This window comes from Apaloderma vittatum, unplaced genomic scaffold (genome assembly GCF_000703405.1).
Source record: "Apaloderma vittatum isolate BGI_N311 unplaced genomic scaffold, ASM70340v1 scaffold10288, whole genome shotgun sequence".
In the NCBI taxonomy this organism is placed as follows: Eukaryota; Metazoa; Chordata; class Aves; order Trogoniformes; family Trogonidae; genus Apaloderma; species Apaloderma vittatum.
In genome coordinates this window covers 54,205-81,942 of record NW_009729094.1, presented here as the reverse complement: position 1 = coordinate 81,942, position 27,738 = coordinate 54,205, and the positions used below count along the sequence as shown (strand labels likewise).

The following is a 27,738-nucleotide window of genomic DNA, read 5'->3' as shown; positions in this document are numbered from 1 at the left end:
CCTGGTGTTATTTCTCCCCAGATGCAGGACTGTACACTTGTCTGTATTGCACTTCATGAGGTTCCCCTTTGCCCAGCTGTCCAGCCTGTCCAGACCTCGTTGGATGGCAGCACAGCCTTTCCGTGTGTCAGTCACCCCTCCCAGTTTTGTATCATCAGCAAGCTTGCTGAGGGTATACCCTGTCCCCTCATCCAGGTCTTCTCATCTGCTTCTGCTACATTTTACAAGAACAAATACCCATTCAAATGACACGACTACAAATGATACAACGACAAAGTATTTGTGATGATTCTTCCTAGATGTCTAACTGATTTACTATAACTCATAAGACTCCTTTAGATCCAACCTTACATCTTTGTAAAGGGTATCAGCAGGTTATTTTCAGTGAAAACTGTAGTTTTCTATTTTTGCAGCTGGCACTGAAAATTTCCTGTGAATGTAAATAAACTACACATACCTATATCCAGTACTCAAAAATCATAGTATTAATTTCACATGTGAACATTACTCTCTTTTGTTCTTCTACATGCAAAGCAAGTTTGTACCTCTTTATATGGAGGTAAGTAATTAAAAACTGGAACAGAAAAACTTAACAGAAGGATAAATATTGAGGTTAAGATTTCACAGACCATCATTAGACATCAAAGAATCTGTAAATAAATAAGTACTTCAGATCTAATGAATATTCAAGTCACATCATTTCCTTGAATTACCAAGTTGTGTGCAAAGCAAGTATTGGAAAAAAATCTGTAAAAAAAAAATATACAGCTGTTGGAATTGGTATATATGGTTTTCCCTCTATTTTAAGTGGGTGAAAACACTGTATTTTCAGCTATAGTTGTTACATTTGCCTTGTTCTTTCAACTACAGATCCTCACTCTCACCACATATTTTTTATGTCCTCAGTTAAAACAAATGACTGGTCCATGATTCATGTGCCTGGACTCACGATGAAATAGCAGAAGCCTCTGTCAGGAGAAGAATGATCAGGTATATGCAGGGGCAAAGGGTCAGTTACAAGCTCTTAAATGCAATAAATTAAACCCTGAGTAAAAAAACATTACCATTTAACATCCTAGCTTATACACAGGGACAGAAAATGCAACCTAAAGAAAAATCTTTTAACGACTTCACTGAGTCCATGATTTCTCCTGGAGTTCTCACCTTTGCTCCCAAGTGACACAGGAACATATTTCAAGCTGTTCAAGTTGTCTGGAAGTACTAGTGTCTATTTCTACCTAATGACTCTCTTACCTCTTGGTTTGCCTTGTAGAATATGCTTACCAGAGTGTTTCTTGTATGTATTAATACAGAACCACGTAAGATGAGGGGGGTTTTAAATTGCAATTAGACTACCTCTCCATTTTTCAAGCATACCAAAACACTCTGTCTACTCAAGGTAGATACTTGCCAATTAAGCAAAGGTGGAAGTTTTTTTCTGCCAGGTTATGGTTCACAGAACAACATCTGATCTTACCTCTCCATTCTCCAGAGGATGAATTTTTGAATAATAAGAAGTGCATATGACTTCATCATCTTTAATATAGGATGGAGTTCCAGGACGGGGATGAATGTTGTAGCGTGTCAGGCACTCACTGTCTGTGATAGCGTAATACTGCCATGGTTGATAGTTTACACCATCCAGCGAGCGCTCTAATATCCAATTCCCAGGTCGAGGTGAGTTAGCTGCTTTCACAATAACATATGCAATCTGGAAAATCTGAAAAATAGATGAATTGTCAAATACTTGTACACACATAATTATATATTCATTCTGATTTCTTAACAGTTGCCAAACTAAGAACATGATAAATATGGTAAATATGATAGTTTGATTTTTTCCCCTAAAAATGCAATATGGCCTCTGATTCCATTGACATTCTTTAACTACAAAAAAAAATCTCCATTACCATATCTGAATAAAAGATTAGTTGCATTAGGCCAATAGAGACTTAGAAAACAGAATTAAAAAGCACCTGAAATTCCACATAACAGGTAATTACTAAGCTGATGTTTCAGCCAAATGTTTACAAAATTTGTTTTTAAGTATCTTCAATTGGTAGAAGTGGGTTTGCTTCTGTATGTGTATTTATAGACACACACCTTCTGCAATGTTCATGAGTTGCCAAACTCTGTTACAGCTTTTTCGCTGTTAAGAAAAAACATAGGTTTAAGCTATTGAAAGGTAATCACATCATGCTGAAATCATTCTATAAAACACTCTTGTTTCAATCATGACTTGGCACTGTGGCCACAAATAAGCTTTATGGGACAGAGAAACATCAAGTATCACTATAAACAGAATGTAAGCATGTAATCAATGCTCATTATGGTCCATTTCACCTGCCTATTCAATTGATTTATCAAGGTTTACTTCTGTTTACAGGCTTGCTGGAATGCAAACCACAAACAATACATTTACAATTGCAGAATGACATATGTTAGTGAAGCGGTTTTGGCTTTGTTTGTTTGCCTTTATTTTTTTTAAACTAGTAACATCTAGATGCCATAGAAGTAGAACTGAAGCTAAGGAAAGGACACAGCTAATTCCATTAGAAAAGCAGAAAATACAGCAAGTTAATACTTTTAAGAAGCAGAAATGCTGTGGAAATAAGATCCTATAATAATCAAAGACAGAAACAGTAAGAAGACTCAAAATTTTTTTATAACCACCAGTACTATTATAGAATATAAATCATGTTAAGTGTCAGATTACTGCAAACACAACACTACATCTGATGATAGAGCAAAGAAAATGTTTAGCATCAATTATTATTACTGCCTTCTATGTAGAAGCTGAGAGCATATAAGATTCACAATAGCTTCAGTCAGGATGTCAAATCACTAACAATCAAAGTTTTTCAGTGGGAATAAGAAATAGATGAGTCTGTATTTATTTCAACCTGAAAAACACGTGTTAACTGTGCATTCATGGAGGATTATCTCAAGTTATCAATATTTCTCTTCAACAGCATAAAAGAAAATCCCCAGAGACAAGGAGAAATCTATGTTGCATTCCATTGTTTCAAAAGAAATCATACAATCACTTGTCCCCTGATTTACAAATGTCCTTTCCTCTCTTAAACTCATTCATAGATATATTCCATTGTGGCCAGAAATAACTATACTGGATCATTGCCACCAATGCTGTTTACAATAAACAGAGAAAAACATAACATTAATACACCTCTCCAAATTTTTCCCTCCCCCTCAGTTAAGCTCTTTGTAATCAAAGAAAACAGCTGGAGTGTTTAATTATTTATTACTTCCTAAGGAAGATATATTTCAAGGAACTAGTTTATCAAGAGCTATTTTTTACATTGTTTGTTGCATGAGTAAGGAATCTAATGTACAATATAAATTGTTTTTACACTAGCATGATCCAGTCAAACCATATCAACTCTTTCAGTTCCAGCTGCTCAGAACAGAGATTTTATCCTAGAGTACTCCTAAATACTTTTTAAAAAAAATTTGTAAGTAAGCGATTCACACCAATTTTTCCTAACAAGACCCTTATATGTTGAATGGGTAACACATTGCTAGTGCTTCTGCTGTGGAAGACCTGTGGTTTAGGGCATAGCTGACAATAAATGCATCATCTTAGGTGTGTATATATAGTTGCCTTTGCGGAAGTCCTAAAATTTGAAACTTCACAAAAGATTCATTGTTAAATACTGCCTTTAGCCCAAAAAACATTTAGCTCTGTAAACATCTTGGATGCCTTGGCTCTGTGCAGCCAAGAGGCGTAATCAACAGGAAGTCTTTTTTTGTTTGCTTGCTTTGAAACACTAGGTTGTGTGGGAGAGCAAAACTTTCTGCAGTTACTTTTCAGATTAGAGCCCTATTACAATAACATTCCCTGTACATTCTGCTTAAGATTTGTTTCAAGTTTCATTTCTTAATTTCTGGGATAGCATACAGTTTGACTGCAATTTATTATATGCATCTGGTTTTGATTATTTTTAGCATAGTTTGTAACGAAACTACAACAAAATTTTATATAAAAAAACACGGAGAGGAAACAGCTTATTGCAGGTCACAGTGGGGTGACATTATTTCTCTTAATCTAAATTGGACAACAAACAAAGCTTCTCAATGTAAAAAAAAAAAAAAAAAAAAGGAGTACACATGAATGGTTGTTTTTAAGTACTACTCAATTGCAGCTTTTGCCTTGATTCAGTCTACTAGTACTGCCCTGACCTCTGGGAGTTCCTGTAGTGGTTTCTGCAACAGCACCGAGCTATCTGCAACCCACCAACATGTGAAACATTCTCTTTTCTCCTTCGCAGCTCTATTCAGGAGTGGAACTGAAATACTCTTTATTGTAAAACGAAACTATTTCCTGGGCAGGGAAACAAAGATCGAACTAAACCCCAGAGTTTTTAAATGTTGGAAGGCTGTTAATGTTAATTGTGGTCAAGGGAAAATGAGTGAGCACGTGCATCAAAAACACACCCTGGTTGACATTATTCCTTATCTTTCTCACTAAGGCTAGGCTGAAGACAGTACAGAGGCTAATCCATGCTTTTTATAGATATTTTTTCTTTGGGGACAACTTGGCTTGCAGAGCTTTAGCACAAGTAAGGGAGACTGTTATCCCAGCTGAAAGAGCTACACTAGTCACTACCAGCTCATCACAGTGCTATAACACACACAACAAACATAGTGTCATTCCATGCTTTAATGCACTTTTTAAAACAAGTTGACAATAACAACTAGCGCAGAAAAAACCAGATTAAAATTAATAGCAGCTTCCAACCAACTGGAAAACTGTCTTTCTACAGGTGTAAGAGTAACCCTTCTTTCATGGTGGAGTTGCTTAGGAGATGATGTTCTGGTCACTACAAATACAACCAGCTAGAGCACAGAAGCATGGGAATACTGATACCTGGCAAGTCCATTGTATCACTGAGTTTCGCTGTATTTGTTTCCACAATCAAAAAGAGTAAGCCTGCCCAGTTTTCTGGAGCCAAGCTCCCTGGAGTAAATTGTAACACTGGGCTTCTGTTCCCAGAGGCTATTTAACAGAGCACGTCTGGTTTACTTTTCAAATAGCATCAATAAGCTGACATACGTCAATTGATGTAATAATTGTATAATCTTTGAGTACATCTGGTTTTGCACAAGTCCAACAGAATGTAACCTGGAAACCAAAGTTTGCTGACACAAATGTGAAAACGGAGCAATACCAAGCTGCCTAGTAGCATGTAATAGACCATTAACACAGCTGCCAAAGTGCAGCTGGCGCTTTTCTCTACTTGCTCTGCTCATGTGACCATAGTGTAATTACGAGAGTGAGAGGGAAATAGTCTAAATAGTCCTTTAAGCCTTTCCCAAATTTATAGACAACATAATCCTCAAGATGAGAAACAAAATGAGTCTTAGGTCTCGTTTTCGCTGGTAATTTTCTCAGCAGTGAGACGTGTGAAGCACATATTGTGAGGAACCGCTCCACAAGTTACAGCACGGTATCTTCTTATGAATGCCTCATAAGGCATAGAAAAGTGCATCCTACTATACAGGATAATTTGCTACACTAATATTATTCAGATAGAGTTGAAGTGAATCATTAATCTGCACAGGGTTAGCTACTGAAGCAGGAAATCTCATTGTGCCTGACTCCCATCTGCGCTTCTATTTAAAAAATAAATCCTTCAGTTATAAACTGTTCATGTAAGTCAGAATATCATCAGAGGAAAAAATACAGTACCACAGAATTCCACATTTTCTCAACAGAACAATGTAATAGCTTTAATGCAGGCTTCCATCAGCTATCTGGTCTAATCTGTGTATGTACTTATTTATCATAATTATTTTATGGTGTGGATTATTATTCCAGTTCAGTGGCCAAGTAACCATGGTATTCTTTTATTGCAGAGAGTATAGAATTTTGCCAAGGGTTTGTTTCCTTACAGACTGGCATAAATACTGCTAAAACTTGTGGCCTTAAACATCCCATAAGTTTATTTAACCAGTCACTTAAAAGTGCTGTTAGGGGCAGCAGAGCACTGCAGCCATCCCCGGTCCCAATGCAAAATCCATCCAAGTGAGTAAACTGAGCAAGTTATCTAAGAACACCCTGCAGGCTAACGGGGTTATTGTCTGCAGCGGGGTACAACTCTTTAAGAGAAGTAGGGGAAAGAACATTTCTGGACTGTGTAAAATTTATTATGGGATGTGTTAAGAGGATTGTGTAAATGGATGAGCCTTACTATGGAACATTTGGGGGAGGGAATAAAGGAAGGTAAAGAGAGGGATCAAAGTGGACCAGGAAGGAACAAGTGTTAAGGCAGAAAAAAGGAGATAAAAGGAACCTTGAGTGTAAATAGCTAGCCAGTGAGCATGTTTGTCCTAACCTCATTGAAGTCTGTCCTATTTTCTCATTAAATCCTAAGTATCTTCCATATAGGTGTGTTCCCTCTTTTAAGTGGGTATGTGTGAACAAGAGTTAACTTCAAGCTCAACTAGCCAGCAAAGCAGAAAAGGTCTGAGTACCAGCAATTAGTGTAGGGCTGCAAATCTCCAAGGCTCTCCTGCTAGGGTGCCAGCAACTGGGGACACCAGTGAGATGAAGGCCAGCTAGTGGGCAGATTATCTAACACTACGGAAGTGTAGCATGCTGTGTATGCATCCACAGACATACACACACACACACGTCCCCAGCGGACTTTAATCCTAATCAGCTGGACAAGAAGAACAGGGTGAGGCAGCCTGTGCCATGCTCATGTTGATGTGGGTGCCCATAGGTCACAGCGGTCTCTTCACGTTCCTCTGTGCAGGTGGGTATGGAGGGGTGTGTGGGTGGATGGGTGTGTGTTTCACTCTCTCAGATATATGAGCTCTGCCTTGTTACAGTTTGAACATAAAGACTGAGCCACAGCAGCCTTGCATCCATCAGGCTAGCACATTTCAGCAACTTCTAGTATCTAGGATGACCAACAACTGGGAATCACAGATCTAAACAAATTCTCAGTGCAAAACAATGTTTCTCAGTGATCAACTTCTGTCTTTACACTCATGTACAGAAACAACTGTTAAAGGTGCAGGTCATCATGCATCTTAAATATAATATTTGCACTATTTTTCACTTTGGAATAGCTTGCCCTATGACATAAAACAGATCAAATCCACATACTTCTGCTAATGAGCTAAAGCAGAGGTTTTGTGAGTTTGAGAAACAGTTGCTCTCATTCTTAAAGGCCAATATCCACTCATTAATGATTTTATGTGGTCAGTCACACTTCAATTCACGTATGCTGTTACAGATTACTGTTTGTGTCTCTTATTTATGAAAGAGAGTAAGACAGTGTGATGCACTAATTTTCAAACAACTGGCTATTTAAGAACAAGTAACCTCAGTGTCACATCCAATTCAGAGAAATTAGAAATGGAGTAGCTCTCCAGATTCCTCAAATGACCATCTAGCATATCTCTTTTTCTATCACTGACCACAGAGATGGTGGCCATGATTTCAAACAATCTGCTCACAGTTTGAAATTCTGTAATTGAAAATGTTGGCTTAAGGAGGGGGGAAAAAACCCACATGCTTAACAGGATTCAGCTAATACCAGTTTGGACAGCTGAACAGCTCCCTACCATGCTGCATTTGCTTTCTAATGACAGTGCCTCTCCTGTTCATCTGAGTTGCTTCCAACTGAAATGCTGCTACCAGATGGGGAATTTGGGCTGAAAGATGCGCATGCTTGATTCCAACAGAGTGGGTTTTTTCCATAATGTTGCAAACAATTCTGGTTAATAGCTAACAGGGCATCATCTGTACCAGAAAAAAATTGTAGCTACCAGTGCCATGCAAAAATTAGATGTTCATAGCACTCGATGGGAAAAACTAAGAAAGACTTTACCATAGCAAACCTTGAGAAGCACTATGGTGTTTGTCTCCAAATCAAGCCAAGTTTCACTTAGAAATGTTCCACTTTTTCCAGACAGGCAAAAATATACTCATGTATATAAAATATACTCATGTATATAAAATATACTCATGTATATAAAATACACTATGTACAATTAACTATTCAGTTAATATCTACAGAACATGCATTTTAAACCCAAACCAAAACAAAACACACAATTTAAACTACCTCAACTTAGAACAATCTCACCTTTCTCCCTCCCCTGTAGAAAACGGCTAGAGAGGCTCTGGTTCCTTTAAGAATATCTTCTTCTTGAGAAAAATAGATCCTTTATTAACACCTCTCAACTTTTTCCCATATTTTAAGTAACAGATAATTATAACGTGTCAGTAAAAAAAAAAAAAAATTAAAAGCCAAGTCTGTTAAAACAGTGCACTTTATAAAGTGTCAAACTGTAAAGCTCTCACATTGTCCAGCAGTTGAATATCTAATACAGATAAAGCCAGATGGAGTAAGTCAGTACCTGTAAAGTTTCTGGCAACGTCAACATCGTTCTTTGTAATTTTCTCTGTTGGTTTTCTCCATTAACCAGTGCTCAGTTGTTTGTGAACGTCTCAAAAAGAATAGCTGCTCTCTGTTAACCATTTTTGCTGCTCATCACTGGCCTAGTGTACACCAGACCTGAGGGCTAAAGTTAGTAATTTCTTTTTACAGCACTTTCAAATAATAGCAGAAAGCAATTTGCTTCCCCTTTATTTCCTAAGGCTAATCCCTTCTTTCCATGGAGAGAGAGAATTTTGAAGAAGGCAAAATTGATGGAAATGCCAGTATTCGGACCTTTCTTTTTCAAACCTAAACAATAGGATAGAAGGACAGAAGAGGTGTTTCTTCTATTTTGGTACTAAAACACAAAGAAGTTTGTTGGGTTTTTTTGCTTTATCCAAGAACTGATGCCCAATCTGGGTCCAATAGTGTTGAGAGTACCCAGGGTAAAATGCTCTCATTGCATTCTGTAAAGTTTCCATGCAGTGTCTTCTCAACAGCTGCATTTCCGAGTGACCTGTGTGTTCCTCTAGCTCAAGAAGAACTATCACAGCCACTTCTAATGGCTCCATTTAGAAGTCCAACAATGCACAAATCTTGAAACCTAAACATTTAAAAACAATTCTCAATCTCCTCATCTATTACAGACTCATACCAAGTCTTTACATTTTAATTCCCTAATGACAATATTAATTTTAACACAGATAAAACTATTTAGTCAGATACAAGAATAGCACATAAGAATCTGCTTTTCCTAGAGAATGCTTAGTTTTCTTAGAGAATCACAGGATGGTTTGTGTTGGAAGGGACCTTTAAAGATCCAGTCCAACTCAGGCACATCAGGACATCCAAATCAAGGACATCCTGCAGTAGAAGCCGAATGCTCAGTAGTTCTCAGGGTCCTATTTAACACCCTTTTTTAAACTAGGTATAATATTCCCTGACTTTGCCTGACTGTCATAGCTTTTCAGGTATGATGGAGTGTGGCTTAGCAACTACAACAGCCAATTCTTTCAGGACCATGGCATGTATCCTGTTGAAAATATTTAGATTTTCTTTTTATACAACAGAGAGCAAACTCATGCTGCACTAATTTTACCAATCTGAAATTAAAAATCTTTTCTGCAGAGTGTGAATAAGTATATAAATAAATAGTACTTATTTAGTGAAGTGATGCTTATCTGTTACCTATTTTGTGGAGAGGAATACAAACAAACATCTGAAACTGTTGTACTGCTAGCATAAAGCATCTTCTGCAGTATCAAGATTTAAACCTTTAACATTTCCCTGCTGAAACCTTCAAAAGATTTTACCTTGAGTTCTCTGGAAAAGGACATGTTAAGATTATTGATTCAAACATGACATAGGTACGCACTAACTTATAGCCATTCTCTGAAAATGACACAATATTCCATCTCAGTCTGGAAATATTGTGCAATGTGAACAACTGGAATAATCAAAACATGAATAAAGTAACTTAAGCCTTCAAATAAAAAAAAGACACTTTCTTTCCCATAATCTTTTCAGCCTCTTGTTTGTTTCTTTCTTTTCTTCACTTTCTCTTCATTTACACTATGCTTAATTTCTTTAGCTAAATATGATAGTGTTTGAAAAGGCTTAAAAATATATTCTGGTAGTGTTTCTAAGCAGTCTTATCTCACTAAACCATAGAAATTTCAAAAACATACATAAGGAAACAAAAAAATGGAAAAGAAGTGAGATTCTAAAGCCCATTTCCACATAGAAAAGTGTATGCATGTTCAGTTTTCATTTTCACTTTTAGTTCTTAATGCTTTATAAATTATCTTGTGAACTCCTTTAGCAGAGAATATACAGAATACAAAAAGTGCCTTCTGAGATCAGTAATTTTGTGTTTCCATCTCACGGCCCCCTTTTACAATCAGAATTTACTTACAAATCATTAGGAGACATAACACATTGGGACTCCACAGCTAAGCGAAATGTTTATCTTCACCATGAAGTTTTATGTTCAGTGTAAGAACAGATCAATTCTGTTTCTCCATGTTTTGTAGCTGGAGAAATCCCATACTTACACTTCGCTAAGTTTCTTCACTTAGTCCATATTAGTTCAAATCAAACAAAAAGAGCTACATTAATGACTATTTTTACTGACTGTCTAAACTACATCGCTGATAAGAGAGTCTCTTAAGTGTTTCCACAGAGCATGTGACCTGCTGCACACAGACTTCACTGAGCACAGACGGAGAGAATAATTCTGTTATCAATAGATTTGATGAAAGGAATATATATACATATATATACATTTTCATTCTTCAAGTTGCTTTTATACAGCCCCAAGGCTCATTTAAACACTTACTTTATTACCATTATTACTTCTTCCTAGAGTGGTTTTAGATCCACCAACAAATCAAGACCACGACACAGATGAGAAAGAACTCTTGGCATTTCAGATTCAGTGCTCTTGACCAAGCTCTGACGTACTGTGCACACTACTAAAAGAGCAGCAGCGTTTTAAATTGTGCTGTATACTGGTATCTGATCACTTTTACATCCTGCTAACTTAAAAGTCAGCTTTTTAGTCATCATAAACTATTCAATTTCTTCATTAAGGAGAGCAAAATCTGTTCAAGACTGAGACTCCTATGACCCTATTGTCACACCACCATTCTTCCAAGCTCTGTGACTTTCTTTAGAATCAGAATTGCCATTAGTACAGAATTGGAAGAAACACTCATATTTATGTCAAAACGTATGTGTCATTTCATAATAGAGTATTGAGGACCTATATCCTGAAACTATTTACCCGAGGATGGAAGGGTAATAACCTTTCTTGGTGAAAGCCAAAATTAGAAAGAAAAGGTGGTATGTATATTTATTGTAGTCAAGCTGGGAAAATGCAAGCTATGTAACCTCAGAAAGAAAAACTTTAAGTTCCCTAAACTTTTTTTAATCTTTGTCAGCGTGTATTATGAACTGAAGCTGAAAGGATTTGCTGCTTAGAAGTCTGTCTAAATACAAAGCAATAAATTTTTGGTATAATCTAGCGGGGAGGAAAAAAAAATAGACAAAATATCCTGTGAAGGTTCAGTATTAATACAACTTCTCAACCTAGCCAGCAGCACTTTATATGGTGAGTATTACAATTGATCTCTCAGGACGATAATGGGTTTGCAGCCTTTCAGAATGCATTGAAGAGTACTCTCTCCATGTATTTGCACCACTCATGAAAAACTTTCTTTTTAATATTGTGGGAAAGTAAACTTGAGTAACTTCACTCACACTTGTTTGTCAGAAGATCGAAAAGCTTAATGCAGCAGGCTCTACTGGAGTTACAGCTGGCATAGATGTGCACTCTCAACCCTTGGCTAAGGAAAAAGGTCATTTATTTTTCTTCAGGCTTTTGTCTGAGTGGTATCAATGTGGAAAACTTGATTCTGAGACAAGAACTGAGCCCTGCATGACATCTGTTACCAGTGTGCATCTATTCTCTCCTTCCAACAAAGAGAAAGCCAAGTGGAAAGTTACATAATATAAAGCATACGTGCGAGTAGTATATAAACCAGGTTATTCTTACAAATGTTCTCCGTGACATCAAAATATTTACTACAGTTCTGTTTGTTTTCATAGTTACTAATAATTATGTTTTCTAGGTATGTTTCCTATAAATCCTTACTGATACATTTATGTGCTGCTTGTTTTCTGTTTTTTCTGTTTTTTTCAAATAATTTCATTATAACCTTACTTCAAATTCAATAGCTTTAATTTGGTTAAAAAGATATCAGAAGGACAAAGTACACTTTGTTTCTTCCTACATTGTTATTATCTCCCTAATTATTGCATTACCATCTTGTGAAACTAAAGAAATGAAGCAAATAACTACAATGTTCAGATTCAAGGCTATGAAGGCAACAAAAAAAGAAACTAAAAACCAATCAGTAACATAAGTAATATCCAATTAGATATGTAAAAATTGGCTGGGGACTTTAATAAAACACAATAGAACTAATTCTTTTTTTTTAGTAGTTGCACAGTTTTATTTTCAGGGTTTTAGTTGCATCTTTTTCAGGCTGTCATGTTAACAGTTCATTACCGTTTAGGTATAACTGAGCCAGAGAGCTGGACTTAGGAATTTTTATTTTTATTTTTTTTGAGAGAGAGACAATTAATGCTTTGAATTCTCAAATATTTACTCTACTTCAAAGCAGAATGATTCATGTGCAAAAAATACTAAAATCAAATATTCAGGATGACAGCTCTATGTTGCAGGCGTGGACTGTAGCTAGTATATCAGTATTTTAATACTTCAAAGTTTACAACCAGTTGAAGCTAACGCAGCGTGCCAGCTGCTCCAGAGACGGGTGGAACTGTTTTCCCCACCACCTCCTGAAATATGTTCCTGCCCCTTCCCCCATGCTGGCACTAAAACCTCACACAGCCAGCCAAATTAGAAAACTGATCCGGCAGAAACCTAACCCCTACAAAAAACAAGACAAGGCAGAGTTTTCGGTATCAAGGTACGGATCTGGTTCACTGCCTGACAGGTCAAGTGCTAGTGCCAGAACAAGGGAGAGAGGAATGTCTGCCTTCAGCCTCTTTGGGGAGGGGGATGAGTCGGAGGGGAACAGCAATCGTGGAACTTCAACTCAATGCTCTGAACAGACTTTGCTTCTGTTCACATTTCTCTCTTGAGATAAACATCTTTGAAGATGGACAAAACAGACTGGCATTTGTTGGTGAAAATTCTGTTTGGATTAATTTTGGTTTCTGTTAAATCACTTTGGGAACAAAGAGAAGCTGAAATAATACTAGACTCTACAGAAGCTGTTTTGAAAGCGTCTGAGACATTTGAAGCACATAATTGTTAGTCACAGAGAAAAAGAAAATATTAGCTGAAAACCTAAGCAAATTGTTTGGACATATATATAAATTTAATATACCAAGACCTACTGGAACGGAATGTTACTAATGTGGTTCTTGTATCCCAAGACTAAACAGTGTTGTTAACCTTCTCTTTTTTAGTTATTCTGTTATTTGACATCAGAAGTTATTCAACAGAAAACTAGGTGCATTTTTTTCCACTGCAAAATGTATTTGATATGCCAGAGCACAGAAAATAAAACATGAAACCCACATATCTCCTAGTGATGCTCAACATATTCAGATCCCTTAGCCACTCTTTCATCAACTGTTATCAGTTAAAATAAAAAAACTATAAAACTGTACTAAAAGAAGCAATATCTTATTATCTTTTTTACTTTATATTTCACTTTAGCCGCTAATGGACATCCTGCCCATGGTCCAGAATAGAGCTCGTTTCAGAGAAGTGAGCTTAGTCCTCAACAGCAAATAAACCCAAGTCCTCTACCAAGTCTGTCCCCGATCTCTCCTGCTGTGACAGGCTCTTTGCCAATGCAGGCAAAACCGAAGTATTAATATTCAGATTTTTTCCTCAGTTCGTTTCAAATTTTATGCAAATGTTCGAATTATAGGTAACATTTCACATTAGGCATAGTAGTGCTCAGCATACCAGCAGATGTATAAACACATTGTGCAACTCAAAATTCAAGCTGTGAAATAAGAAAGGTAATTTTAAAAAATCAAGAACTATAAAGGACAGTAACAAAACAATGAAGTACAGTCCATACTCTGAAATATTACTGTCACAAATTTATTATATGCTATTCCTGATTTTTATAGATGTCCTACTATAATACCAAAGAGTGAAGATGCACTTTCCATTGGACTCTCCTTCCCTAATGATCTTTTTTTTTTTCAATTTAGTGGCAGCTGTGCACATACACCTTCTATTTCCCTTCAGTGATAGGAGACTTTTTCCCTCACTTTTAAGTTCTTCCCACAGACTACCACACTGAGCTTTTATAACACTAGTCTAAGTCCTATCCTGTTATTTTCCTGTCCCAGCCTGAATCTCTCCCATTCATCCTGTCAGTTTCTTAGTTCTCACATGTCTGTCTTTTGCCACAGAGCTACTTAGTTGTACAGTCTTGTGTAGAGAAAGCAAAAGCAATTACTCAGTTTTGCAATTATTTTTCTCTCCTCAGCATTACCTTTATTAAGGATATGTGACTGTGCACATACATACGTGTGTGTGTATTTCTGTTCACGGGTATTAAAGTCAATCAAATAACAAAGAAATCACTCAAAACCAGATCAAAATTCTCCATTCAAATTATACCTCAATCTTGCCTGCATTAGCAGAATATTGCTGTCTGCGTTTTGCAAATGTTTTTCAAAAGGCTTCTGTTCAAGTCATGCATTCTTCTCCTACTTTTAGTTACTCAGGTCTCTGCACAGTTTCAGAAATGCCACTTCCCTAAGTATGTATGTGCCACTCAAATACCAAAGTCCATGAATATATAAAACTTGCATTCTAAAAAGTACTGAAATACACTTCTGGAGATGGAAGACTGCAGTGATTTCTACATGGAGTCAGAACACAATTTTTTAGACTCATTCCTCCTTTCCTACAGAAGAAGAGTGGGAGACAGGCTGAAAAGACACGGTGACTTAGCAGAGCATAAGGGACTTAAAACTGATGAACTGCAATTGAGATCATATGAGGCTCTGAGGAGTGTCAACTACTTTCTTCAGAAATATATGCCTGGATAGGATTATCTGGACACTGAACTGATCTTCCACAGTCTCAGGCAATTAAGATATACTTATTAATTCCAAAATTTTCTGCCAGAACATTAACTCTGGATCCACCGAACTACCACACATCTACAAGTCACATAAAATATTTCAGCACTATTAAAAAAATATAAAATGTGTAGTAACAAAATCAAACCCCACATAAATATGCTCCTGGCACAAGTATCTTAGCAATATCAAGAGTATCACCAATGTCCTTGCTCCCCACAACAGCAGGGAATTTGTTAATAGAAGTGTCCTGATGTGTGTAGGAATCAGAAACAGATGGGCTGACCAACTCACCTCAAACTGCCAACTAACATTCCTGTGTTTTTGCCAATTTTCTTTAAAGATAGTCTACTAAACTTCCACATCACTGTGAAATTAAAGCTAGGATTTGGGAAAGCCTGAGTACAGGGAATATGTTTTCCCCAGAAGTTTAATCATTTCTGTTCTGCCAGCTCCCCTCTCTGTACTTCCTGAAGAGCAGGTGTATTTCAACTCAGCACACTGATGAGCCAACCCTGCCAAATGCAGGTCTGCAGTTTCAATTTCATTAACCAGGGTAGATCCATTTCTCATTCTACCCTCCATTTAAATTTGCATAGGCAACTCCCAAATAGATCTACATTCATGTTTTGACCTCCTTTGCATTTACTGGATAAAAAGCACTGTAAAAAATAATTTCACACATACAGCTACGAATAGTGTTCCATAATATTCTTGTGAAGTAGATAAGATGGTGATTGTCAAAATGGCTAAAAATAGAAAAGTCTAGAAAAGTGAAGAGTTAAGAACAAATTAACAATGATGTCCAGAACCAAATTGTTCTAGTTTTCAACTCATATTTTTAGAAAGGATGGGATACAAATTTTAAATGTACTTTAATGAATTAGAACCCTAGCCTCCATTACAGATAAAAGTTCTTTATAAGTATTATGGCAAAACCTCAACTGCTGAGAGAAAAGAAAAATAAGTACTGCATTTTTTCCCAACATGACCGATAATATTTTAGCTCCTTCCAATTTTAAATTTTTTCTTCAGTTTATTAGTTATTGCTAAGTAATATACACCATTCTTATATGGCTACATTGCATAGTAAAGTAAAAAAACTATATAGTCGCCCCAAAAGGCCAAGCATCATATAAATAAAGAAATAGTAATTATTGTCCTGATTTTTTAATGAAATTAGAATGGCTAAAAGCATTCCATGTACTATCATAATTACATACAAACTAATGCATTTCTGCAATTTTCAGTCCATTACTTGCGGATGTGTGATTTGTTATTTCTATCTCAAAAAAAGAAGTTGAGCTTTTTTATACTTAGAGCAAGAATTTATCAACACAAACATAGCAATTACCGAATCCCCTATAAGCCAAATGTAAAGAAGGGTGTTCCTTTTCAGTGAAGTATCTATCTGGCAACCTTCATCATTCACAGTGTCTACTATGCACACTAGCTGGAAGAGTAATTTCATATTTTGCCAAACACTTTAATCAAGTCTACAATACTCTATCTACAAAGTACCTGAATAAGCAAACAAAACCTTCTAATACTTCTCAAAATCCAAACAACTCTTATTTCTTACCGAGCAGTCTGAAAGTCATGCAGATTGCAACAGATCTTTTACTACATCTTGGTGAACAAAACTGCTGTTCTGTTCATGTAAGGTGGTGAGTAAACAGCATGCATTCCTAACTACATGGGTTACTCAGATCATAAAGAGTGTGTCAGACAACATTAGTGACACGGGGTTTTATCCCACCTCTCTGACATCCATGGAAACCTCAACACTGCTCCTTTTCCAGCCAATACAACTGAATAGGCTTAAGAGAAGGTATCAGCTTTAATACTGCATAAGGACGGCCAAGCTTTCTTTGAACAATAGGCAACAGAACATGGGAAAAAAACGGCTTATGCTTAAGCCTTGTCTCACTTCAAAAAAATAACAACAAAAAAGACCCCAAACCCACACAACACACAGTGCAGTATTCTCGGCCTGCTGTCAGCTGGCACACAAAGACGACTCTTAAATACATTACAGTGACCCATACTTTTTCCTCCAGACAGGCACTGCCACTGTACTGCTAGTGTATTAGTTCTAGTATATTAGAAAACTCAAAACTTTCAGAAGTGCACAAATTTGGTTATTTCTTAGGACAATCTAGATACTGACGTAGCAGAAAAAAACAGAACTTGTAAGTCTCAAGTTTAGCAGACTTGACCTAAACAACTACACAAGTAAGATCACTAGGGCGATGAAAAACAAGGATGGTAATTTAGTTCTAATGCCTGAGCGCTACTCGCATATTAACAGATCACAGCCAACAACAGGCACAATCTTTTGCTGTAACGACAAACTAGTTAATAACTCTGAACATTTTAAAGACATTTTTAAAAATCCAGAACTTTTTAATGCACAGGATGTTAAACTCAAACCTCTGTAAAAGAGTTATTCTCTGCCGATTGAAAAAGAAATGCACACTGAATACTTTAGCGTATAAGTCCAAAGACACAAATGTAGGATTGTTTCTGCCCATAACAATGAGGGTTCCAAAGCCAGAATGCTAGTAATTCTTCCAGGATTCAAAGGTTTTTTCAGGTATAAAGACTATTACCCTTCAAGTAATTCAGTGTCACAGATACAAGGTACTTACAGGAATTTTTACCATCATAACATTTTGACACTATTTTTACAAGAAATAAAGGACAAAGAGCTAGAAATCCAAGTATTATTCTTTCTTAAACTTTACGGATGTTCTGAGTTCCAGACTAAGAAGTATGGATGGATGCACATAGATATCTCAATGCTCTGTCTTTCAGTTATTTTATTTTCTGCTGAGAGGAGACCTTATCACTCTGTGCAACTCACTGACAGGAGGTTGTAGCAAGGTTTCTTCTCCTAAGTAATAAGCAACAGGACAAGAGGAAATGGCCTCAAGTTGCACCAGGGGACATTCAGATTGGATATTAGGAAAAATTTCTTCACCAAAAGGGTGAAATCACAGACCAGAGAAGACTGTGATGGTGGGGAGGGAGGGGTGTCAGATGGATGTGGTGGTAATTTATTAACTACATAATTGAATACCAAAACTGTCAAATTTAATAACATGATAGATTTTGTACCAGATAATTGCTCTCCATGTATCTTGGCATAGTAAAAATTAAATTATTTCCCAACGGCCCTGAAATCCTCATGCTTACATACCTGGAATATATGTAGCATTTTCATAAGCATCGAATAACTGCACTCTATGTAGCAAGATTCCAATAGTAGGAGGAAATTTATCTAAGGGTCTCATTAGTCAAACTCATCCCTTTACCCAGTTTGTTCCTCAAAATAACCTATCACATGTACAGGTATCCCTATCACAGCTGAACTATTTTTAGTGTATTTAAGTATTTTTAGTATTTAGAGGAGACTGAGGGGAAACCTTATTGCTCTCTACAACTACCTTAAAAGAGGTTGTAGTGAGGTGAGGGTTGGTCTGTTCTCCCTAGTGGTGAGTCATAGGACAAGGGGAAATGGCCTTAAGTTGCTCCAGGGGAGGTTCAGGTTGGATATGAGGAAGAATTTCTTCACTGAGATGGTTGTCAGCCATTGGAACAGGCTGCCCAGGGAGGGGGTTGAGTCACTGTCCCTGGAGGGGTTTAAGTGATGGGTGGATGTTGTGCTGTGGGACATGGTATAGTGGTCTTGATAGGGCTAGGACAAGGGTTGGACTCGATGGTCTTGAAGGTCTCTTCCAGCTGAAAATGTTCTATGATTCTATGAACAGAAAGTTACAGGATAAATTGAGTGTATCTTCATAATATAAAAGCAACATACAGCAAAGAAAAAGTAATCCTGGAGATCTCTTGTGTGAAAAAGAAAGCCTTTGCAGAAACAAAGAAACAGAAGTTTACCTGTTGGAGGTCCAATGTAATGGTCACATAATGATATTCAATTCCATTCTGGATACTAGGGCTTTGCCACCAAGTGTTCTTGCCATCAATGGCATTTGTTATTGGATGTCGTTCTGTTAGAACAGCAGAAATATATAAACATATTTGAAAACAGTTAGGATATTTAAATGTTTTTAGACCTAAAATATAGATGTAATACAGTTACAGAACTAATGAGGCAGGTAGTGCTTTAAAATAAAACCCAGAAATTTTTTTCTTTTACTCTTGGGGCACAGTCATGCTTATTATTACTAAAATACTCATCTCAAGCTAGTTATTTAATTTTGGTTACCATCACAATGTGATACAGAACACCTAAAAGCACTGGAAGGCTTTCTTGATTCCACAGAAAAAGTAGGAAACTAAAGGAAGTGAATATTTACTGCAGTCCTCCAAAGTTTCGAGTACTGTAAAGTCTTTAAATGTTGCAATAGAAACAACAAATCAGGAACCTGAGATACAGTGTGTAAGGAAAGTAGAGATTAAAACAATATTGGTACTCGCATTTCTGAGACATTTCTAAGCACATAGGGAAATAATTTCAGAAATTATTCAGAAATCATTACAGAATATATTTCTCAGCTGGAAAATTGTCTGACTCACATACATGCATATAAAGAAGGTCTGCTTGGTTATAATTCATATCAAAGTTCAAGATATTTTACTTTTCTACATTTATTCTCCTGCAGTATCCCAAAGGAATCTAAAAAAAATGGGATAAAAATTTATTTACAGAATTGATTCTTCCTCGATTTTAAGATATTCTAAATTACTGAAGTTTGCTTATATAGCATTTTAATGTTATTTAGACTGAGAATAAAATGCACTCAACATTTCCAGGTTACTTTTTGTGGTCAATTTATGTTTCTCTCCTCTACAAAATGGAGAATAACATAACCTCATTTTTAAAAGGTACATGGATTTATGTTCTAAAGTCCCTAATTGCCCACAGCAAGCCTGTACATTATGGGGAAAATAACCCAAAGGAAATTCAAATACAGTAGGTTTCTTCTATGCAAGGTCTGTCTCCAAGAACGTAACAAGATAGGATGGCTTTCTAAACCAATAGGTTTTCTTGATATAAAACTGGAATATGCTTCATTGCTAGCTATTCCTAGAATTGCAAATAATTAATTGATTAATTTACTTGTTATTTCAATTACTACTTAAATTAACCAGCTAGATTCACAGTCATTGTGGTTTCTGCTACATTACCCGCCTGTGGGGAACAAGAGTCCTAGCTCCGTAAGGAAAGCCGGCACGTCTGAACATATTTAAAGATACAACTGAAGTGCTTTGTGGGACTGGGGGAAGACATAAGCCCTCAAATTGAAAAAGTCAAAAATTTCATTTAAATATCAGATTATTTAGTGGCATTAGTGAGTACTAACATTTGCAAATTAGAATACTGGTGCTACAGGTGATGTTATTAGCAGTTCTATCTTTACATTAAAGAGAACAGCAAAACACACCCATGCTCATGTCAGTTCCCACAGTTCTGATCATTTTCACAAAGCTTGGTTTTAAATGAGTGCTAGCAAAAGTCACCTGTAAATCAAACTCAGAGCTTCTCGGTGACTGTGACAGAAGCTGTCTAATTGGAAATTTTGATACGTCTCTTCAGATGAAATTGATACAAAGTTAAATCTTGAGAAGGAGTGTTGGGAGATGAATCAACAATTAGCAGGAATCGCCATTATGAAAGTTTAATCATAATTAATTTGAAAAGAGTGATTAATTGCTGGCATGTTTTGCTATTTAAAAGGTAAGGGAAAATAATATAGTATTTGCAAGTGCATTTCAAGGACCAATCTCCCTGATGAATTGCAAGGGGGAGAATTTAAATGGTGAGCCCATCAAACTGTGCTCTTTAATTTGGGCTCGCATGTGATTAACCAGGGAATTTGTGTTCATTTCCTCCGACGGTAATTAAGGGGAGATACTCCAGACTCGCACATTCCAGGGGGATCATTTAAAGTCTGGTTACATTACATGGATCTCCTATTAATGAACCATCTTTGTTTAAATAAGACACTTCCTTCTGCCAAATGAACATTTTAAAACCTTAAAATGAGATGTGGTTGGCAACAAAAGTCCAGACAATGAGAAGCAGGGCAGATTCAAGTTTTTGAGAGGGTAAGAGTGAGGGTGAACACAGATATAAATAGTTCAGATGGGATTAATATATATACGTATGTGCATCTTTGTATATACACGTACATTAGCGTATACTATCTGATTTCATAGGTAGGCCATAGGAACAAACCAATCCACCTCTGTTTTAGGTAAGATATTTGAATTAAACAACCTTGACGTGGAAAAAAACTTGTATGATATGCATGCATCTCCAAATGTCCATCTATAAAGAAGTGAAAGAATCTATTGCACACTGTTTTCTGCCAGTTGGAATGATTCCAGAACATCCTGAAATCTACTCTGAGTGAAATATTCCTTATTTAAATGCTTACATGGCTACAAAATTGTATGACCTTTCCCCAGAAGGTGGCATCTACTACAGTTAAAGGAGACATCACAACTTGGAAAACCATCTTAGGAAAAAAAATAAGCTGCAACTGTGTTCAGACAAATGAAGCAGTTTATACTGGGACAGTTATAATTAGCTTTGGAAATACAAGATGGGGAGCAAATGGACAGGTAGCCATTTAGCAGGAAAGCATCTGGGGGTTATAATGGACAACTGGCTTTCCATCTCTCAGTGGCATAACACCATTAAGAAGGGGAAATATCTAAGTAAAACATATAAACAAAAATATATTCTGTTCATTCTGAAGCAAACCTGCATCTCTATTCAGTAACCTGCATCTCTATTCAGTACTGGTAAGAGATCAGGTGGATTTTAATAAAGATGAAAACCTCTAGAGAGAATTCAGAGAACCGCAATGTTCACAGCTAAGAGTCCTAGAAAATGCAGCCTATAAGAATGAAAAAAAAAAAGTCTCGTGCAGAAACCAGACAGAGCAATACCATCAACTCTCCATTAAGTAAAACACTTTTGTAAGGCAAAAAGGGAATAATCCATTCCTTATATTGATTGAAGTTAGAAAAAAGTAACATGAATTTCTGCAAGGAAGGTCTAGATTACCTATTAGGAAAAGTCTTTGAAAACAGTAAAGTAAGGAAGCGTGATCCTGGAAGGAAGTTCTAAAGAGAACCTAAACAAGCTTCTGTCTGGAAAGCTACAGACATAGACAACTCTTCTAGTTTAGAACTTGCAGACAGATTAAATGTCTTTTTTCTTTAAGCACGTGCTTAAATGTGCTTTATCATGAGGTATAAATATATCTGAGCTAGGTTTTAGAGGAAACATTTGGGAAAAAAGAGAAATCGTACTCATGTCTCTGTGGCCGTGCTTCTTCCAATATTTTATCTATTCCATTAAAAGTTGTCTTAAGTGTCTCTTCACCCTCTACCATCTACACTGCCAATATACCCACAAAACTTTAAAAACATTAATGCTATTCATGTCTTTTACTGCAAGGTCACGTGAAATTTAACTTGTATGACTTGACTAAGAGATTTTCTTAGTTCTAATCTTCCCAAGTATTAGAAACATACATCTCTGAAGCAGATGATAACAATTTTTTTCTTGAAAACTGATTTTGCTTCTGGGTACGTTTTAAGAAAGCAGTGTTAGCAAAGATCAATCTTAATATGAAAACGAAGCAATTAAATAAAGCAGTGCTCCATTATCTTATTTTTGCTGGTTCAGTGAAATTGAATTAAAATCAAACAAAAAAGGAAATTGTCCCAGAGCACAATAAAATAAAACTGAACTCAGTATTACAGTGACATTTCAGATGTTGTTTAGTGTGGTGGGTTGACCAAGGCTGGACGCCAAGTGGCCATTAAAGCCAATCTATCTCTCCCCTCCTCTACTGAACAGGGGAGAGAAAATATAAAGAAAGTCTTGTGGGTCAAGATCAAGTCAGGGAGAAATCACTCAGCAATTACCCACAGGAGACAGTCCTCCACGAACTTCTCCAACGTGAGTCCTTCCCACGGGCTGCAGTTCTTCATGAACTGCCCCAGCATAGGTGCCTTCCGCAGGGTGCAGTCCCACAGGAACAGACTGCTCCAGTACATGTCCCCCGCATGGTCACAAATCCTTTCAGGAAATCAGCTCCAGCACCGGTTCCTGTCTCCATGGGGCTACAGGTCCTGCCAGGACCCTGTTCCAGCACTGATTCCCCATGGGGTCAGAGCTGCCTTCAGGCATCCACCTGCTCCAGCCTCCATAGGCTGCAGGTGAACATTTGCTCCACCATTGACCTCCATGGGCTGCAGGAGGACAGCCTGCCTCTCCATGGTCTTCATCATGGGCTGCAGGGGAATCTCTGCTCTGGCATCTGGAACACCTCCTCCTTCTTCTTCTTCTTCACTGATCTTGGTATCTGCAGAGTTGTTTCTCTCACATATTCTCACTCCTCTCTTCAACTCCTTGGGGTTTTTCCCTGCTCTTCTTAAATACGTTATTTCAGAGGTGCTACCACTGTTGCTGATGGGCTTGGCCTTGGCCAGCAGTGGGTCCATCTTGGAGCTGGCTGGCACTGGCTCTATCAGACACAGGTAAACCACCTCCCAGCAACTTCTGACAGAAGCCACCCCTGTAGCCTGCCCGCTACCAAAACCTTGCCATGAAATCAAATACGCTTAGATTGGCTAAAATGTTAAAATTCCACATATAGGTAATGCAGGTAAAAGTCATCTGTTTTTCATTCATGGTCAGTATATATCAGAAGAAATCAACAACAGCTGTAGATACTTAATTTTCCTAAAGCTGAATTCAGGTCCTCCACTTTAAGGATCTGAATTAGAAAGTTTGGTTTGAGGAGTAAACATAACAGATACAGATTTTGAAATACCAATGAAGGAGACAGGTAGCCTAAGTTAAAAAGAAGAGACAGACATTTCATAGTTATCAGGCCTTTTTAAAGGAATAATATGAAAGCAGCACACGTACGATGTGGTACCCTGCTCCTTTGATCACAAATACGGCACTGAGGGTTCCTTGCAGGCTGCCCAGGCACATGTTCAACAAGTTTGCAGTACATTTCCCGACCCTTTTCTCCACAGGTAGCATTGGTTGTGATGAGAGCATTAGTAGCCAGGTTCAGCACGGCGGGAAACAACCCTGTGAACGAAATAAAATACAATCATAAACAAAAACAACAGAGGCAAAAGCAAGGTGAATTTAACAGGACATTCATAAATGAACACAGGATCTGTTACGGCGTTAAAGCAAAGGTCTTCAACAACTATGGTAGCAATGAAGTACAGAAAAACACCAACAAATTCCATTTTAATTCCATAATTTAGGCATCAGAATAAAGTCATTGTACTGCTTGTTTCCTCCTCATTCCCTTCTAAAAGTCAAATTGGTACCCTCTGGTTACATCTTGAACAACAGCAGGATGCCAGAGGAGAAAGTAATGTATGGAAACATAAAAAGAACCATTTTTTTCGTAACCAAACCTTGTGTTCCTGCCCAAGTGGATATTGAAAAATTTTATGTAAATTACCCATAAAAACTCTTTCTTATTCTTCTCTTCTGCTTACACCTCCATGGGAAGGATTTCATAGACTGCATCACTTTTATTATATTACTCTTTTGCTTAGGATCTCATAGTCACCCTTGTCATCAGAGAAGCTGAGTAATTCATGCAGCAACACGAACAGCATTTGCCATGTGTGCTTCCCCTTTCCTCAAGAAGAGGATAAAGATACAACATTTTATCTTTTATGGTAGTACTGTTTTTACTTTTTTCAGGTGTACATTCAGAGTGATATATTAGAATTCTTATTCAGCACAGCACTTAAGCACATGTCTGAGTGCTCTGCTTTTTTCTATGTGGCAGTAAGCTATAAAGATTATAAACCATATGAAGAACAATTACTAAGGTGGGTTACTATCCTTCCCACTAAATACTGATCAAAACCTTTGAGCTGTGATAAAATTGAGCCATGGAGACAAAGTGATATGATATGCTGAATTTATACATTAGCCTCTCACATTGCATCAGTCATTTTTGTACCCTCAGATGTGTAATTTGCCATGGCTGCAGGTTAAACCAATTGGATTGGGAACCTCTTCAGATTTATCTGACAACAATTTCAACTGGCTCCAAACTCTCTCTTTTGCTTTTCGTTATATCCTTATTATTATAACCTTAAAATAAGGCTTTAATCATCACTTAATCTGTAATTATTGTATGCTGATAAAGCTGTGTTTATAATTACTTTCCTCTTCCTCCTCCACAGATGGACATCACTATTCAACTGATTCCTTTCAGTCCTTTAACTCCAGTTTCCTGTTTGTCTCTGCAATTAACCTGTATAACATTTAATTACCAAGCTTTGGTGGTCATGGTACAGCTGTCCTCTGACACCACGAGCTAGTAACTCTCACATTCACTTTAAAACCATGTTACACATACTGCTTGAGCAAGGCGGTCCATTAGTTACTAACCTGTGCAAATTGTATAGTGCATCAAAAGTTGAGATTTTATTGATCGCCTAACTCGCTTCATCTCTATAGATTACAGCTTGTTTAAATCACATTTTTAAATCTATGCAGTTGTTCTTGGTTGTTTTTTTTTTCTATGAATCTAATGATATTTACTGCCTTTTACAATGAGGGCACGTAGTAAAAATCTTTGTAAGCATTAGCAGAGTAGATAAATTAACAGCTGTGGAACTTCCTATGTTGACTTACAGCCTCATTATTCTCTTTTTAGGCTGTACAAGGTTAATACTGTAAAAGCCAGTAATCATTTAGTCTTAACACAGAGGCTGGCATTTGGTTAGGAGTTAAGTATTTTACTCCCTCAAAAGTGAACCTTGTAAAAAGGACAGAATTATCCTACATGCGAGGAGTTGCAGTACATGGCATCAGGAGAATAAATCCTTCAAATAACAGTGGAACAGATGAAAAAGAGAAGCCAAAAAGCCTCCAAATTCACACAGCTATAAAAATATATGTCTATACACAAACCATACCACTGTTTTAAGTTTTAATTCAAATTTGAAATGTATGAGACATAAGCAAATGAAGGGTATTTAAAGAACTCGTCAATTAGAACAGAATTTCATTCTAAGATGAAACTCCCTTATAGTTCTCTCATAGGTGAAATTCTCTTACAGGTATGTACAGTGCAGCTTAGGGTAAAACTACCACATAGCCTTGCCCATAACCAGTACAAACACAGGCACCAACATCAGTATTGGGTGTTTCACTGGAAAAAAACATGTCAGGATCCGGTGCCTCAGAGAGATGCATTACACCGCACTCCCTGCAGGCTCACAGAGGAGGACCTGACAGGCAGAGCAAGAGATGCACAAAGTGCTCCCACACCACATCAGCACTTCGTGTTTGGTATCGATTAATTCTCCAGCACTGGAATTTTAACAAGTTAACAAATTACAATTAATGACTACATATTTGAATTCCTCCTGAATCATCTTTGTGTGAGAAGAGCAGGACATTGGACTCAATGATCCTTAGGGGTCCCTTCTAACTTGAGATATTCTGTGACTCTGTGATGCCACTTTATATAGCTTTGCTTTTAAAGAACATTTGATATACAAGCCTGAGTGAATGGGGGAAGCAATGCTATTCATACCATTTTCTAGCAATTAATATATATAATATTTTCACAACGTAGGCCTGAGATTCTAGGAACACAGAAGATGAAAGCATTGTCTTGAACCCTGTATTTGGGTCCTCTGAATATGAAATAAAAATGTATAGGCTCATGATGCTGGCACATACAGTTTAGCCTCTCTAAAACACCCATGTATCCAATCGTAAATTTCCAAGAAAAATGCAAGAGAGCTCAAGACACTACTATTCTTTTTTTTTATAGAGAATTTTGCCTTATTTCTTTATAATGATAATCATACAGAAGAAATACTTAAAAATTGGTGTACTGGTTTTGTACACCTTAAGATTCAATTTTGCACTAAATCCTAAAGATTATTGAGTTATTATTCCACCTTGAATTCTATGGGCATCTTGCTATGAAATAATTCAAAAACTATCATCTGCTATAATTACAGACAGTTCTTTCTGTATTGCCAAATATCTTTAGTATTCATTTGCTCTAGTGGAAAGGCCATGTAAAATGCTCCCGAGTCAGAAACATATTATCTCTATTTTATGTAGCTCAAGTGCAAGCAGAGACATTCTACTCCCTTCAACTGCCAACTACATCAATTTTTTCCATCCTTTGTCTCACAGGCAAAAAATGGATTAGCATTCATTTCTTCTACCTGTAGAAAATACAAAAAATTCTAGCTATTGCATGAAGAAAATAGGTAGAAAAGATTGACTCGTAATTAGACAATTACTGGTTTTCAATTTCTGGGTTCAATTTCTGGTTTTCAACAGACTTCTGCTGCATAAAGAAAAAAACTCAGATTCTCACCTATGACGTGTCTGGTCATCTTTTTGCTTTCCACTTTAGTTTTTAAACATGGAACATATTCCATGGGGCTTTTAAGAGCACTGAAGCCTGATAGACAATATTTAGTATCTACAGGAGATTAAGCTATGAAGAAAGTAACACAGAAACTAATCACATTCTTTAAAGTGGTGTACAATGCAAGGGTAATCAAGAAAGCTGCTCAACTCTCTAAAGCACTACTGATGATAAGTTTAGCATATTCTGTCAACAGAAACAGATTTAGAAAAAAACTAGCAAAAATGAAAAGGAGCAAAACA

General features: G+C 36.9%; 1 protein-coding gene across 1 annotated transcript in view; it reads right to left on the bottom strand.

Annotated features, from left to right (window-relative positions):
- Positions 1 to 1,453: 1,453 nt before the first annotated feature.
- LOC104277635 (laminin subunit alpha-2-like) overlaps positions 1,454 to 27,738 on the bottom strand; it is a 28,281-nt gene continuing 1,996 nt past the window's right edge. Inside the window, exons 2-4 of the mRNA XM_009874328.1 lie at positions 23,980 to 24,150; positions 18,960 to 19,072; positions 1,454 to 1,720 (exon numbers count right to left, since the gene is read on the bottom strand). Of these exons, the coding sequence (XP_009872630.1) occupies positions 1,454 to 1,720; positions 18,960 to 19,072; positions 23,980 to 24,150 (551 nt within the window). The remainder of the gene's footprint in view (positions 1,721 to 18,959; positions 19,073 to 23,979; positions 24,151 to 27,738) is intronic.